Source organism: Chiloscyllium plagiosum, unplaced genomic scaffold, assembly GCF_037043375.1.
Source record: "Chiloscyllium plagiosum isolate Xiang-an unplaced genomic scaffold, Cpla_swu_hap1 HiC_scaffold_19, whole genome shotgun sequence".
Taxonomy (NCBI): Eukaryota; Metazoa; Chordata; class Chondrichthyes; order Orectolobiformes; family Hemiscylliidae; genus Chiloscyllium; species Chiloscyllium plagiosum.
This window is the reverse complement of record NW_028270157.1, coordinates 43,155,779-43,169,481: the sequence shown is the minus strand read 5'-3', so window position 1 is coordinate 43,169,481 and position 13,703 is coordinate 43,155,779. Positions and strand designations below refer to the sequence as shown.

At 40.0% G+C, this 13,703-nt stretch overlaps 1 protein-coding gene across 6 annotated transcripts in view; it reads left to right on the top strand.

Moving 5' to 3' along the window:
* Window positions 1-13,703, top strand: part of LOC122559430 (IQ motif and SEC7 domain-containing protein 3-like) — a 279,735-nt gene that overhangs the window by 70,274 nt on the left and 195,758 nt on the right. For all 6 annotated transcript variants that reach the window (XM_087997260.1, XM_087997259.1, XM_087997258.1 and 3 more), the window contains exons 4-5: window positions 2,678-2,800; window positions 12,885-13,051. In XM_087997260.1, coding sequence (XP_087853386.1) covers window positions 2,678-2,800; window positions 12,885-13,051 — 290 coding nt within the window. The remainder of the gene's footprint in view (window positions 1-2,677; window positions 2,801-12,884; window positions 13,052-13,703) is intronic.

The following is a 13,703-nucleotide window of genomic DNA, read 5'->3' as shown; positions in this document are numbered from 1 at the left end:
TATGTTTTCCATGTTTTTCCCTCTGCCCTCATTGTTTTTTCCTATTTATTTTTCTGTTTGTGTTTGTGTAAGGCGGTATTTATATGGGGTTTAATTTTTAAATTTAAAAAAATTCAATTTTAATATTTAATTTTTCACACTTAAGTTTTAATTCTGAGTCCTAGAGATCTACAGCACAAAAGCCCTTTGGCTTATTGAGTCTAACAAGAAACACCTAACTATTCTAATCCCATTTTCCAGCACTTGGCCCATAGCCTTGTATGCCTTAGCATCACAAGTGCACATTGAAATACTTCTTACATGTAATAGGGTTTCTGCCTAACCCACCTCCTGTAAGGGTGGCAATCATATTTCCACCACTTTCTAGGTTTTTCTCACATGCCCTCTAAGTGTCTGGTGCCTTATGTTAAATCTCTTCCCTCCTAGTCATTAATCCCTCCATCAAGGGGGAATGTTCCTTCCTGTCTACCCTATCTATGTCCTTTATAATTTTTTCCATCTCCATCATCAGTCCCTTAGTCTCCGCTGCTCCAAGGAAAATAATCCCAGTCTATCTAGTGTGTCTTTATAACAAAAACCCTCCAGGTCAAGCAACATATTGACAAATCTCCTCAGCACTCTCTCCAGTGCAATCACCTCCCTCCTTTAATGTGGATTCCAGGACTGCATGTAATAGTCTGGCTGTGGCCTCACCAGCATTTTAGAAAATTCCAGCACAATCTCCCAGCTCTTAAGCTCTATGCCTAGGCCTATAAATACAAGCATTTCACATGCCTTCTTGACTATTTCATCTACTTGACCTGGACCTTAAGTGACTGGTGTAACATGTACATGAGAATCTCTTGGATCCTTGGTGCTCCGTAGCATCTAACTGTTGCTCATGTATTCCCTTATGTTGTTTGTCCTGCCCAAGTGCATCATCTCACACTTACCAGGATTGAATTCCACAATAACCAGCCCATCTTTATCTTCCTGTAGTCTAACGATGACAGCTTCACTATTTTTCAATTCTTGTATCTTCCACAAGCTTACTAATCAATTTGTAGAGTTATTTATGTTTAATTTAGTTTAACTGTTGACCTGTGACAAAAATCTAATGACCTGTAATGAATAGTGATTGCTGTTACAAAAACCTGGTCCATACTTTCTATCAAACTTCAGTCTGAAAATCAGGCAGTTTGAGAATTTTTCATTCTTTTTAAAACACAGCTTACAGTTTTGTGATGACTCTGGCAATAGCAGGTCTTGATTTCTAGTGAGTTACCCTGGCAAGTCGCAACAAATTTTATTCCTTTTTTGTTTTATTCCTTTCTTCCTGAATGCTTCTATATGTATTGCAACAACATGTACTCGGGTTTGAATGCATAATAAATCATGTTTCCATTTTAAATCCTGAAGAGAGTTTGTTATGGTTCATTTAAAAATTGGGAGTAAACGGAGAGCTTCAGGAGTTAGACTGCAGCCTATAAAATGAAGGAAGAGAAATTGAAAACACCAACTGCTTATGGACCAAAGAAGACCAAAATAAAATAATTCAATTCATCTCTTCATCTTATGCTTAACATTATTTGTAATACAATGTGGACAATGAACATTTTGCATCATGTTGGTTTGTCTTTTCTTTTAGTTAACAGTGGCTTTGTTTGATACATTTATTGTTTTGAAGATGAAGTAGCAAGTTGCCTGTAAGCTCAACTAGTTTGGTACTGAGTAGCTGAGCCACACAACCAACAAGGTGCCGTGATTTCAGATCTCTGCCAATTGATTAGTCTCAACCTGGATAGCAATAGGATACTACAGTAACCTTGGTGTGGAGATGTCAGTGTTAGATTGAGGTGGGCAAGGTCAAAACCACAGGACACCAAGTTACAGTCCAACAGGTTTATTTGAAATCACAAACTTTCACTGCGCCGCCCCTTCATCAGGTGAAGTTGGTGAAACCTGTTGAACAACTAATCTCAATACTGATGAGTTGATGCGAAAATTTGATGTGATTCCTTTTCATGATTCCACCTCATGATTACCATCTAGCAGCTTTCCTGATGGTGTCTGCATGTTGAGTGGGAACAGATCTTGGCTGTGAATTGTTAAACAACCTTTCCAAACTTTGCTTAGAATGGTAGTAGAAGAATGGCTACTTAGGAGAGGAACCCAAGGATACCCATGCAACTAATCATCAGAAGGTCTGTGCTTCCTCTTTGACGTTAGAATATCCGATGGTGTGGCAATACGTTGGTAACTGCCACTCAATGTCATCTTTAGCAATTTTGCCACTTGACATATCCTGAAGTATACAATAATTCCATTCAAACACCGTAGTGAGACATAAAATATGAGAAATGTTATGTGGCATATTTCTCATCGTTTTCACCTTGGCAACATGGTATGCTGGATATGCCACCTTCCTGGCATCCCTCAAAATCACATCTGATTTAAAGGCTGCAGTAAAACGTGGCTTTATTGATTACAATGGATTGAAAAGTGGATGGGTCTGAAACAGTGGATGATTTTCATGATGAAGATAAAAATTTACTGCAAAAATATTTAAGATATGATTGATGAGGTAAAGTTGCTTGATCTTGCTACCCAAGACCCATGGTCTATTTAAGTATATAATATGGAATTTACTCCCCAAAAGGAGGAATCAATTGACTGTATTTCTTACACTTTGTTCTAGTTGTGTTGTTGATGAGATGGATTTTTCTAACATGGAGTTGGATGAAGCTCTGCGGAAGTTCCAGGCTCATATTCGAGTGCAGGGGGAGGCACAGAAGGTTGAGCGACTTATCGAAGCATTCAGGTAAGGAAAGTGAATCTTCTTCGAAGAGTGATTACAGTTGAAATGACTTGGAACCTTTTAGTATAATAGGAAAAGTAGATTCCATTTTCAATGCTGTCATTTGGAATTGCTTAGTCTGGAACGTCATTAATGTTTCAACTCTTCCAACCAGATAATGACCATCTTGGATTTGTAGACTTCCTGTCAGCTGATTCACTTTACTTACTTGAATTTGCGATTTCTTCATCATTGATATATACATAAAATGTGTAACTCATACATCTTTTTAAATCTTAATAATCATTTATATACTTAAAACTAAATTGGAAATGCATATCTATATTTAAAAATGAACTTTCCAGCTCAGTGAGCAAGCCTACACCCATATTTTAAAATTACATATTGGAAAAGAAAATATATTTATAGATCCTGCCAATTAAAATGAAGATATTTCATTTAAATCTTAAACAAAATTTCTCCAACATAAAATACTGACTTCTGGCATTTTGCTGAGACATTTTTCAATACTGAGGAGATGGACTGTGCTGATACACAGATGGTATACAAGGGCAGTGCAGTAGAAATTAGTGTGTCCAAATGACTATTGAGAGGTGGAGGCTCAGCACTTCTGAGACAGAATGTTCAGATCCAAACTCCTGAGATGTTTGGCCTTGGACCTCAAGTGCAAAGTAAATTCTGGCCACTGCTGATATTGCACAGACCTTCAGTTACATGGGTATATACCTTGTGGATCTAGTGTTCATGATTGGTTGTTGACGAACCTTGAGTTTGCAATGCTGAATCAATGTCAGAAGTTTGTAACTGGAGATCAATCCAGTGTGGAGGTGGGTGGGGGAATGGTGGGTGGGGGAATGGTAGGAGGGGGATCGGGGTGATGGATGGAAGTTGGATATGCAGGCTTGAGGCAGTTCTCTATTGCAAGTTTAAGAGGAACACTGTTGTTTCTGCCTATCCGCATTCAGAAAAGTTAGTTACCTTCTTTGTTACAGGCATTTTGTAGAACCGATTTTCTTCCATACAGCAGCAATGGCCAGCTCAGTGAATATCAGTGCTGCAGCAACAATAATAAGTTTCTTGTTCAGGTAAATATTTCAGGTGTGCTGAACTGTTCTGACCCAATAGTAAGCTCCAGGAACAAGTTTATTGGTATTAAGTATCACAATTTTAACTATTTTATAATCTGATGATAATTTATCTGAAAAACTAGAGTAAACATCCATTGCTTTATCAGTTAGGAATCTATGAGTCATAGAGATGTACAGCACGGAAACAGACCCTTCGGTCCAACTCATCCATGCCGCCCAGATATCCTACTCTAATCTAATCCCATTTGTCAGCACTTGGCAAATATCTCTCTGAACCCTTCTTATTCATATACCCATCCTTTTAAGATGCCTTTTAAATGCTGTAATTGTACCAACCTCCACAACTTCCTTTGGCAGATCATTCCATACATGCCCTACCCGTTGTGTGAAAAGGTTGCCCCTTAGGTCTCTCTTAAATTTTTTTCCTCTCACCCTAAACCTGTGCTTTCTAGTTCTGGACACCCCCACCCCAGGGAAAATACCTTTTCTGTTTACCCTATCCATGCACCTCATGATTTTATAAACCTCTATAAGATCATTCATCAGCCTCCAATGCTCCAGGGAAAAGAACCCTAGTCTATTCAGCCTCTCCCTGTAGCTCATCCTTGTAAATCTTTTCTGAATACTTTCAAGTTTCCCAACATCCTTCTGATAGGAAGAAGACTAGAAATGCACGTAATATTCCAAAAGAGGCCTAACCAATATCTTGTACAACCGTAACATGACTTCCCAACTCCTATACTCAATGCTCTGTCTAACAACGGAAAGCATACCAAACACTTTCTTCACTATCCTACCTACCTGCGACTCAACTCCTTTGGTAACTTCAAATTTTTCGCAAACTTTCTCAATTGAAGGAAAATATATCTCTGTCCCTTCGTCAATTTAGCCACGAAAGGAAGGTTTTTGATAAAATGTAACTTCTGAATGCAACTTTTCTCCTCATTTGAACAAATAACATCTCTTGTTGACCATAACCCAAGCTTTTCTTTATTCAGTTCATGTTGTCAAATTTCTTTTTCTCTTTTAACTTCAAGTTCAAACATAAACATTCTGTTTACAGCATTTATTTGCCTATCCCTAGTTGACCTTGAGCAGGTAGTGCTGAGCTGTTTTCTTGAACTTGCTGCGGTCCGTTGGGTGTAGATATACTCGCCACACCACTAGGGAGGGAGTTCTAAGATTTTAACCCGAGCACATTGAGGGAACGGTGATGTATTTCCAAGTCTGGATGTTTTTTTGTCCAAGGCTGTTTCATCTACAGTTGAATTCTAGCTAACTCAAGCTTTGTTCAGCTGTAAGAGATGCTTCTTCTTCCGATTCTAGATGCTTTGATATTACTTCACTATATTTGCTTTCCTAAACCGAGCTCACAATTCTAACTCCCTTTTTTTGCTAAGGCCAGCAACCTAGGCTTGGTCAATGATTCCAATTCACTCAGGGAAGCATCTTCTCTTTCCAGAAAACTCAAGCCATTTTGATTTCCAATATGTGGAGTAAAATGCACAATGAAAATCTTAACCAGCCTTAGCATTTGCAACTCCCAGCAAAATCATCAAATTTATTCTAATGGTTTGGTTAAGATCCAATGTCCTTCAAAGTGGACAAAATGAAAGATTCAGGGGACTTGCTGAGATAATAAAGCCATAATAATTGATGGGTTTGAATAAAAAGCAACAAACAACAATATCTGTACAACTTTATTTCTAATGCCCATAATTAATGACATAGTGCACACCAAATTGCAAATGAAATCAAGACATAGATTTCTTAGGAATTCCCCCTAGATTTTAACAACATGATGAATCATCATCATTAAGTCACTATTCCAAATGATTACAATTCTTTACGCTTGCTGAACTGGCCTTGAAATTTTCTCTCTCATGTCGCTCTGTAATGGACTACCTCAGTTACTGTACTATTTTGCTTGATAACACTTTTTCTTGGTCCACAATTCCCCGGACTATGCAAAGTACATTCTAGTACTTACTTACAGGCATAACTCCAGGTTTTTGCTGACAAATAGCTTTACCAAGCTAGATCATTCCTGGTGCTTTTCACTCAGTTCCCACCTTGCTCAACTGCCAATCTTAGCTGTACTGATTAGGGGAACTTTATTTCTTATGAGCCACCAAAATTTCCAGGACTTTTTCTAAGCTCTGACTCCAACCCCCAACTGACTACTAATTCCTATAACTTGGTCTGAGTTCTCACAGCACAGAGATATCCAATTACCCTTGAGTTTTCACTGGGTCTTCAGTTCCATTGCTCTTTAAGCAATACAGCTCAACAGCTAATTCCTATATACTGAGAGTGTCTCCTTATACCTAGCTCTTCTTTGAGCCCCAGATTTGCAAAACTACTTCTGTGTTTTGTTGAGTACGCCTACTACACACTCAGTGTACTTCAACTACTTTCTATACAGTACAGCTAGAGGTCAGCACAGTCTCTGTCTCTTTCTCCAATTTATTGCTTTTTGGTGCTAATCTGTAATCTTTTGAATTGGTCTTCCATGCCAACAGAATTGCCTTGTGAGACTTATTCGAAACCTTGCAAAATGGCCTGCCCCTATCACAGAGCAGAATTGAATGTGCTTATGCAACATGCATGTTCTATGAATGTAACATTTCACAGAGAATCAAATCTGAAGGCACAATTCATTGCCTGTTTTACTGGCGCGATTCTTGGTCAGTTGAATTGATATTGATAGAAAATTGTTGTTTTATCCTGAAAACAACAAATGCTCGAGATCACAGTGAGTCAGGCAGCATCCATGGAGAGAGAGCAAGCCAACAATTCGAATCGAAATGACTTACATCTGCAGTAAATTGCTCCTATACTGTGTTATCCTATTCACTGTATACCCCAAATCTGACATTTACCCTTTGAAGCTTATCTACTTAGTAAGATCAAGGCTAAACTTCGACATCGATTCTACATTTGACATTCCCTTTGACTCTTGCATTGCCCAAGAATCTATCAATCTAAGTCAACAATATAGGCAGGATTGAAATCCACATCTCTCTGAGGTAATGAATCCCAAAGCACTGGAAGCAATCTGAGCATGGAAGTGACATGCCATTGCTTGCATGGTTTTACTGTGCTTAACACAATGGAGTTAATTTCACTGGGGTTAGCATTTGAACAGCACTTGGAAAATGAGCAATATGAGAATAAAAATGGATTTTCATTGTTGTCTGAGTTTTGCAGCTGAGAGCAGTGCTGCTTTGCTGTTTGGCTTTCCAACTGGTTGCATGTCTCCGCACCTGGAGAAGATGCAGCAATACAAAGTAAATGCCGCTGAGCATCGGAGGCCAACGTACTCCAGTGCTCTCACATTGGATCCAGTTCACAGCAAACAGTTCTCACGGAAAACAGCTGCGACTAACTCCTGAGATACTATTTAGATGCCAACTATTTTAAAGGGATAGTCTGCTCTTAATTCTCATCAAACAAATTGTAGAATTTTGAACAACAAATATTCTTTTAGCTTTGGAAATTATTGCAGAAAGCTGTAACCCTTAATCCTTCACTTATTAGATTAGATTACTTACAGTGTGGAAACAGGCCTTTCGCCCCAACAAGTCCACACTGAGTTGTCAATTCTCCAACATTGCTTTTAAGTCATTTGGATTTAAAGTTTAATCTCCAGGACAGTGCTATGAACAATCTTTCAGAGTGCATTTTAAATAATTTATTTTTGTTTGAACATTTCCAATGGTCATAACAATATAGTGCATGGAGAACAAAGGCTCTGTTTCTAATATTCACAAATCATTCAATAGGTTGAAGCAGATTTGCTCACTTACCAATTGGCTTGGGCAGGTGATGATACCTCTTGGTTCTCTGGGATTTTCTAGCAATGGATTGTCCAAGTCTTCAAAACATGTAAGAGCACTTCGATCAGTACTGCCCAGTACACTATCGTGTTGGGTTTTGAGATCCTACTCCTCAAATACTCTTTTCCTCAACTGGCTGAAGGCTGAACTGCCACACTGAAGGTGATAAGAACTTCCAGTGTCTCTGTCTGCCTTCATCAAGGGGAATATGGAAAATAGCCAACATCTTCCTGGATCTCACCATTGATCGTATTTGATGGGGTTGGGGATGGGGGGCCGAGGAGGGGGGGGTGAAGGGAGGTGTTGTGTTGTGGGAACTGGTTGATAAGAGAACCTTAGCTTTCCAATTGTTCAGTGAAAGATTCATTTCTCATTTAATTTTGAATAAGGAACAGACAATGATTTGGAGGTTAGTTTCTGAGTGAGGGCACATGCAAGAGTCATCTGCATACTGGAGCTAAATGCTTGAAGTTAGAAATTTTAGTTTTGGATTGCAAGTGGAATTGATTGAACAGTTTTTCATTTATTCTATGAATTATCTGCATGCATGTGGGTAATTTACTGGAAGTGAGATCCAGTATTACAGTGAGGAAGAAGTGGATTGTTGCATTGATCCAGTCTTGTTTCACACCAGTCTCAATTGAGGAAGAATTTGTGGGAGTCTTTGGCTTGTAACTGAACAAAATGGAGAAGATTCATTCCAGAAGGCACAAAACACTTTGAGAGACCTCATTAGAAGCATGGAGTCAGAGATAGAACACAAACCTCCTAACAACTTGTCTATCTGAATCTCCAAACACCACCCATTGCATAGGAGTCTGTATGTAATGCATTGGACCTAGCAACCCAGCATAGAACCCATTGAACTGGAGTGGAAGAAACTCATTCTGTACCCTGAGGGCTTACATAAGATGATAAAGATGGACGAATGGTAAGGATGGATATGTTGGATGATCAGTGGGGAGGATGGGAGTCTGGGCAGGTGATTCTGTGATAAAGTCTCCAAGAATACATCCAATTAGATTTGGCAACTTTATAGATATTGGCTCAGATTTTGGGGATCTGAGCCAAGTTTAGAGACCATTAAAATGGTGAATATGTCTCAGTTCCAAATCTCCTGCCCCAATTTCACTTCCAGTATTTTCACTGGTGCTGGATATCGGTGTGGGTTGTGACCTCGCATCCGGGACTATAAACCTATCCTTCTCCATTACAAGATAGGCTTCTTCTAATGCCCACAATTTTCTTGGAGTCAGGCCAGCTTTGCAAGAACTCATGTTCATGGCTTCTTCAAAGCATCATGAACCATACTTTTGATTAGGAACTTTTTGACACATGAACTTAAAAGATCTTCCCCATTCCTCCTCATATCCTTTATGCCCCCATACCTTGATGCATGCTCATGCTGCCCATTCATTTCATGTTCCCTAATACCTCCATCCAGGAGTTATCAATAGAGATAATTGGTCTGTCATTGGTTTCACTAGATGACCACTTTCTGAATGATTGGCTGAGCTCCGAGACTCACTAATGAAATCGCATCAGTTGGGGGCCATTTAGACTATTCAAGGGAGGATTAGCTTTCATTGTTTAAAATCTTTTGAGTTTATAGTAAGCATGGTTGTCAATGTTCTTTATTTATTTAGACAGTTTTGAATTGTGAAATGGATAAAGCTTTTGCTATTGATACTATGAATAGCTTGAATCAATACTTTTCTCAGCTTGTAGGAGCAACAGATTTTCAAGGGAAATTTCTTACTTATTTTTCATAGGTGTTTCAAATACTTGGCAAAGTTATTATATGGCTTGTTGGTTTCTTACATATTACATGCTGATTGAATGGGCAAGGATGTAGATTGGGCATGGAAGGATTGGGAGAATGAGGGGACTTGGAGAGGGCAATGGAGTGATTAGGGAAGGGAGAGACATTAGAGTTAGGAAGGAGAAAGGAGAGTGCATGGAGGTACACAACTTGCCAAAATCTCAGAGAATCAAGGTGGATATTATTCAAACAAGCCTGCCTCAGCATTCACCTGCTTCCATGGCCATCTCGATATATGGCATAGCTTGATACAACAGAGATGCAGAGCCTCAAGAATCATGAAACAGATGGCTATGCCTGCAGAACCAAAGAGAGATGTGTGTCTGCATTGTTGGAATTATCTGAGGCACTGTGCTGTCATGAGATGACAGTCCATTTATCTGTTGTGATCCAAAATATCTCAATGCCTTGACTGCATGAGCACCTCCACTGAGTGGTCCGTCTCCCATGAGGAACCTTGTCGAATGTCTTACTGAAGCCTACGAAGATCACATCTACCACTCTGCCCTCATCGATCCTTTTGGTTACTTCTTCAAAAAACTTAATCGAGTTCATGAGACATGATTTCCTATGCACAAAGCCATGCTGACTATCCCTAGTAAGTCCTTGCCTTTCCAAATACATGTAAATCCTGTCCTTCAGGATTCCCTCCAACAACTTGCCCACCTTCAATTTCAGGCTCACCGGTCCATAGTTCCCTCGCTTTTCCTTACCACTTTTCTTAAATAGTGGCACTACGTTAGCTAACCTCCAGTCTTCTGGCACCTCACCAGGGACTATCGATGTTACAAATATCTCAGCAAGAGGCCCATCAATCACTTCCATAGATTCCCACAGAGTTCTAGGGTACACCTGATCAGGTCCTGGGGATTTATCCACTTTTATGCATTTCAAGACATCCAGTCCCACCTCCTCTATAATATGGACATTTTTCAAGATGTCACGATCTGTTTCTCCACTTTCTATATCTTCAATGTCCTTCTCCACAGTCAACACTGATGCAAAATATTTATACCTGACAAATGGGTCTAGATTAGGTTCTGATATCTAGTTGGCATGGACGAGTTGGACCGAAGGGTCCTGTTTCTGTGTTTTACATCGCTATGACTCTATGATTCTACTAATCCCATGGAGACCCATGTTCAGCATTAATCTGAGTCAATGCAGGGCCAAAGCACTGCTATGTGTAGAATGCATGTTGCAGATTGTAACATTAAACAGTCAGTAATACGTGATGTAAGGAAGCATAGAGTAATACCAGCTGGTTCCTTAGTGATCAAGAATTCTATGAAAGGACTGAGGATAGTGATGAAAATCCATGTCTCATTGGACTCCATCATCTTCTCTCTCCCCAGTGAGGGACTTGTAGCGTCACATCCTCTAACAGAAGCTACCATGCTGTAATGTCACTGCTGTAGCCTTTCAAACTTTCCCCATTGTTCCAGACCCCCTTGCCGAGATACCAGTCCGCTATCTTAATTCATCCACACCAAATCCAGGAAGCTCTCCACACTGGCTTTCATGCATTAATGTCATCTTGTGCAATATTTGGGTGTCCATGTTCTACCTGACAAAGGAATATGTCAGATACAGACTCTGCAGCCTTGCCATGTTTGTGCTGTTGGAAGGTTGCTCTCACTCAGGAAGCTCTCCAAACGTCCTGCAGAATGCATATCCCTTGGGTAGACCACAGTCACTTGAGTATTCCTGCCATTGTGTTGAATGCTCTGTCTCCTGACCTAACCATGGTGACCTCCTCAAATGTTTGGACCATTCTCAGCGAGGACATGCAAGGAGTAAGGTTTGATAGGCGCAGCATTCTGTGGCATTGATACAGGTAGTTTCTCATTTGGCAGGACACCTTGCTATCACCTTCATTGTCCTCCTCCCTCTTGTTCTTCACCCCCACACTCCTCTTTTCTAAGAGTTTACCACAGCACCTGCAGATGCTGCTTTTCATCACTAGTTGGCCCGATCTTAGTATAACTGAATCCAATTTCCTGCTATGTCCTTCCCTTTTTCCATTGAAAGATGTAGACTTCATGACCCCTCCTCTTTCACATTATGAACCCATAACGTTTGTTAACAGAGTGACCCAGCTACACTGGGTTAACAGAGGAACCCAGCTACACTACTCTTCTCTTCAGAGGGTCGGTGTGGATTGGTTGGCTAAAGGGCCTGTTTCTACACTGTAGGGAATCTAATCTACACACCCACCCCTTCTCTTCGCAAGATTGAGGAGATACCAATAATTTTTTGATGCTGTACAACTCATTCTGAATGAGAGATTTTTCTCAGCATTTCCTCAATGCTGTCTCTTTCTATTGTGCTGCCACTCTGATCGGCTTCCCAATATCTTTGCGCTGCCTACTCCATTTCATAGTTGACATCCCAAATGCATCCTGTGTTTCCCAAAGTGAACTCAAAAGGAGCCACTAACCTTTGTACGCATTCAGAGATTTAGCTGATCATTCATTCACTTCTGGTGGGTTGCTTCCTCTGGCTGTCAGCAGACGGTTTTGTGCCTGGAAATCAGCATACTGATCCAAAATGATCCCATCCCTGTTTTTTAGATTAGATTACTTATAGTGTGGAAACAGGCCCTTCGGCCCAACAAGTCCACACTGACCTGCCGAAGCGCAACCCCCCCAGACCCATTCCCCTGTTCCTACCCTCTCAATTAAATAAAAGTCCTGCCAATATGCACAAGACCACAGGAGATAGATTTCTTTTAGTCTAAATTCCACAGAGCTCTAGGTAAAATTGGCTGATGGTCCCCTTGGCTCTGAACTGCAACAGCATTTCACAAGTTTTAAGATTAACTTCCCACACGATCAGAAAGCTTACAACAAGCCAACTTGTTTTTGGCTAATGTAAGAAGCTTGATAATGCATTTTGCTGACAAGTGAATCTGTCCATAAAACATCTGTATGTAGCAGCACTAAGCTGTACAACTAGCTCTGTGGTATTAACAGTCCATGGGTACTTATATTAAAATGATAATAGTCATTGGAAGGAGGATTTCTTGGATTAATGTCAACAAAGCCAATGACTGATCTCCTGTCTCCTTATGTTTTATACAACTGGAGCTTCATTGACCCACTGGGCAAATGATTAAGATGTTGACTAAATCAATCACAAGAAAAGTCAGCTCATTACTTTGGTGTACCCTTTAGGGGAGGGTTGACTTATTCGGTACTGTCAATTTTCCTACAAAATATGTTTTAGATTTTACAGGCTTCTGCTCCAATGTGAATAGTGGTAAAGACTTGAGTCAATAAATCACTCATCAATGTATGATTCCAATTATTACTAACTATTCTGTCTGTTTCTTTCAGTCAACGTTATTGCATGTGCAACCCAGACGTGGTTCAGCAGTTTCACAACCCAGACACCATCTTCATCTTAGCCTTTGCTATCATTTTACTTAACACAGACATGTATAGCCCCAACATCAAACCTGATCGAAAAATGATGCTGGAAGACTTCATCCGTAATTTACGAGGTGAGTGTAGTTACCTAATATTTAGAAACACTGGCATTCAGCAATTTTTTTACTGAGATAAATGAATAGAGGTCTTGTGGTTCAACTGGTAACACACCTGCCTCTGAGTCACTGCTGGCCACTTGAATATCTGATGAGTGCTGCAACCTGGTAGGGACTCTTGCCAGCTTTCCAGTGTTACCCGCTTTAAGTATTGTGCCCTGCCTCTTTGAGTTCAGTTTAGGTAATTCCATTTCTGATGAGGGCCATTCAATAATTATAATTCAAGGAAATCAAAGGGGTATTGACATGAATAACTGAAAGAAAATTAACATTAGAAAAGGGGCACTGAAGGTTGAGCAGACAATGACCAAAATATTGGATAAAAACAATTTGCTGGGGAATGGGGACAAAACAATGGGATTGACAACAAGTAATGATGCTGACTTAATGAGCCAGTACAGGCACAATGGGCTGACCGGCCTCCTTCTGCACCATAATACGTCTGTGATTCAGTGAAATGGTCGAAGTATTGATTAACTACTTCACCTCAGTTTTTACTGAAGTGAACAAAGCTTTTAATTGGATGATAATCCTAAAAACAACATGAGCACATTGGCATAAAAGGGAGAAAATGAAGAATACACTAGCAAAACTAAAGGGAGACAGGAGT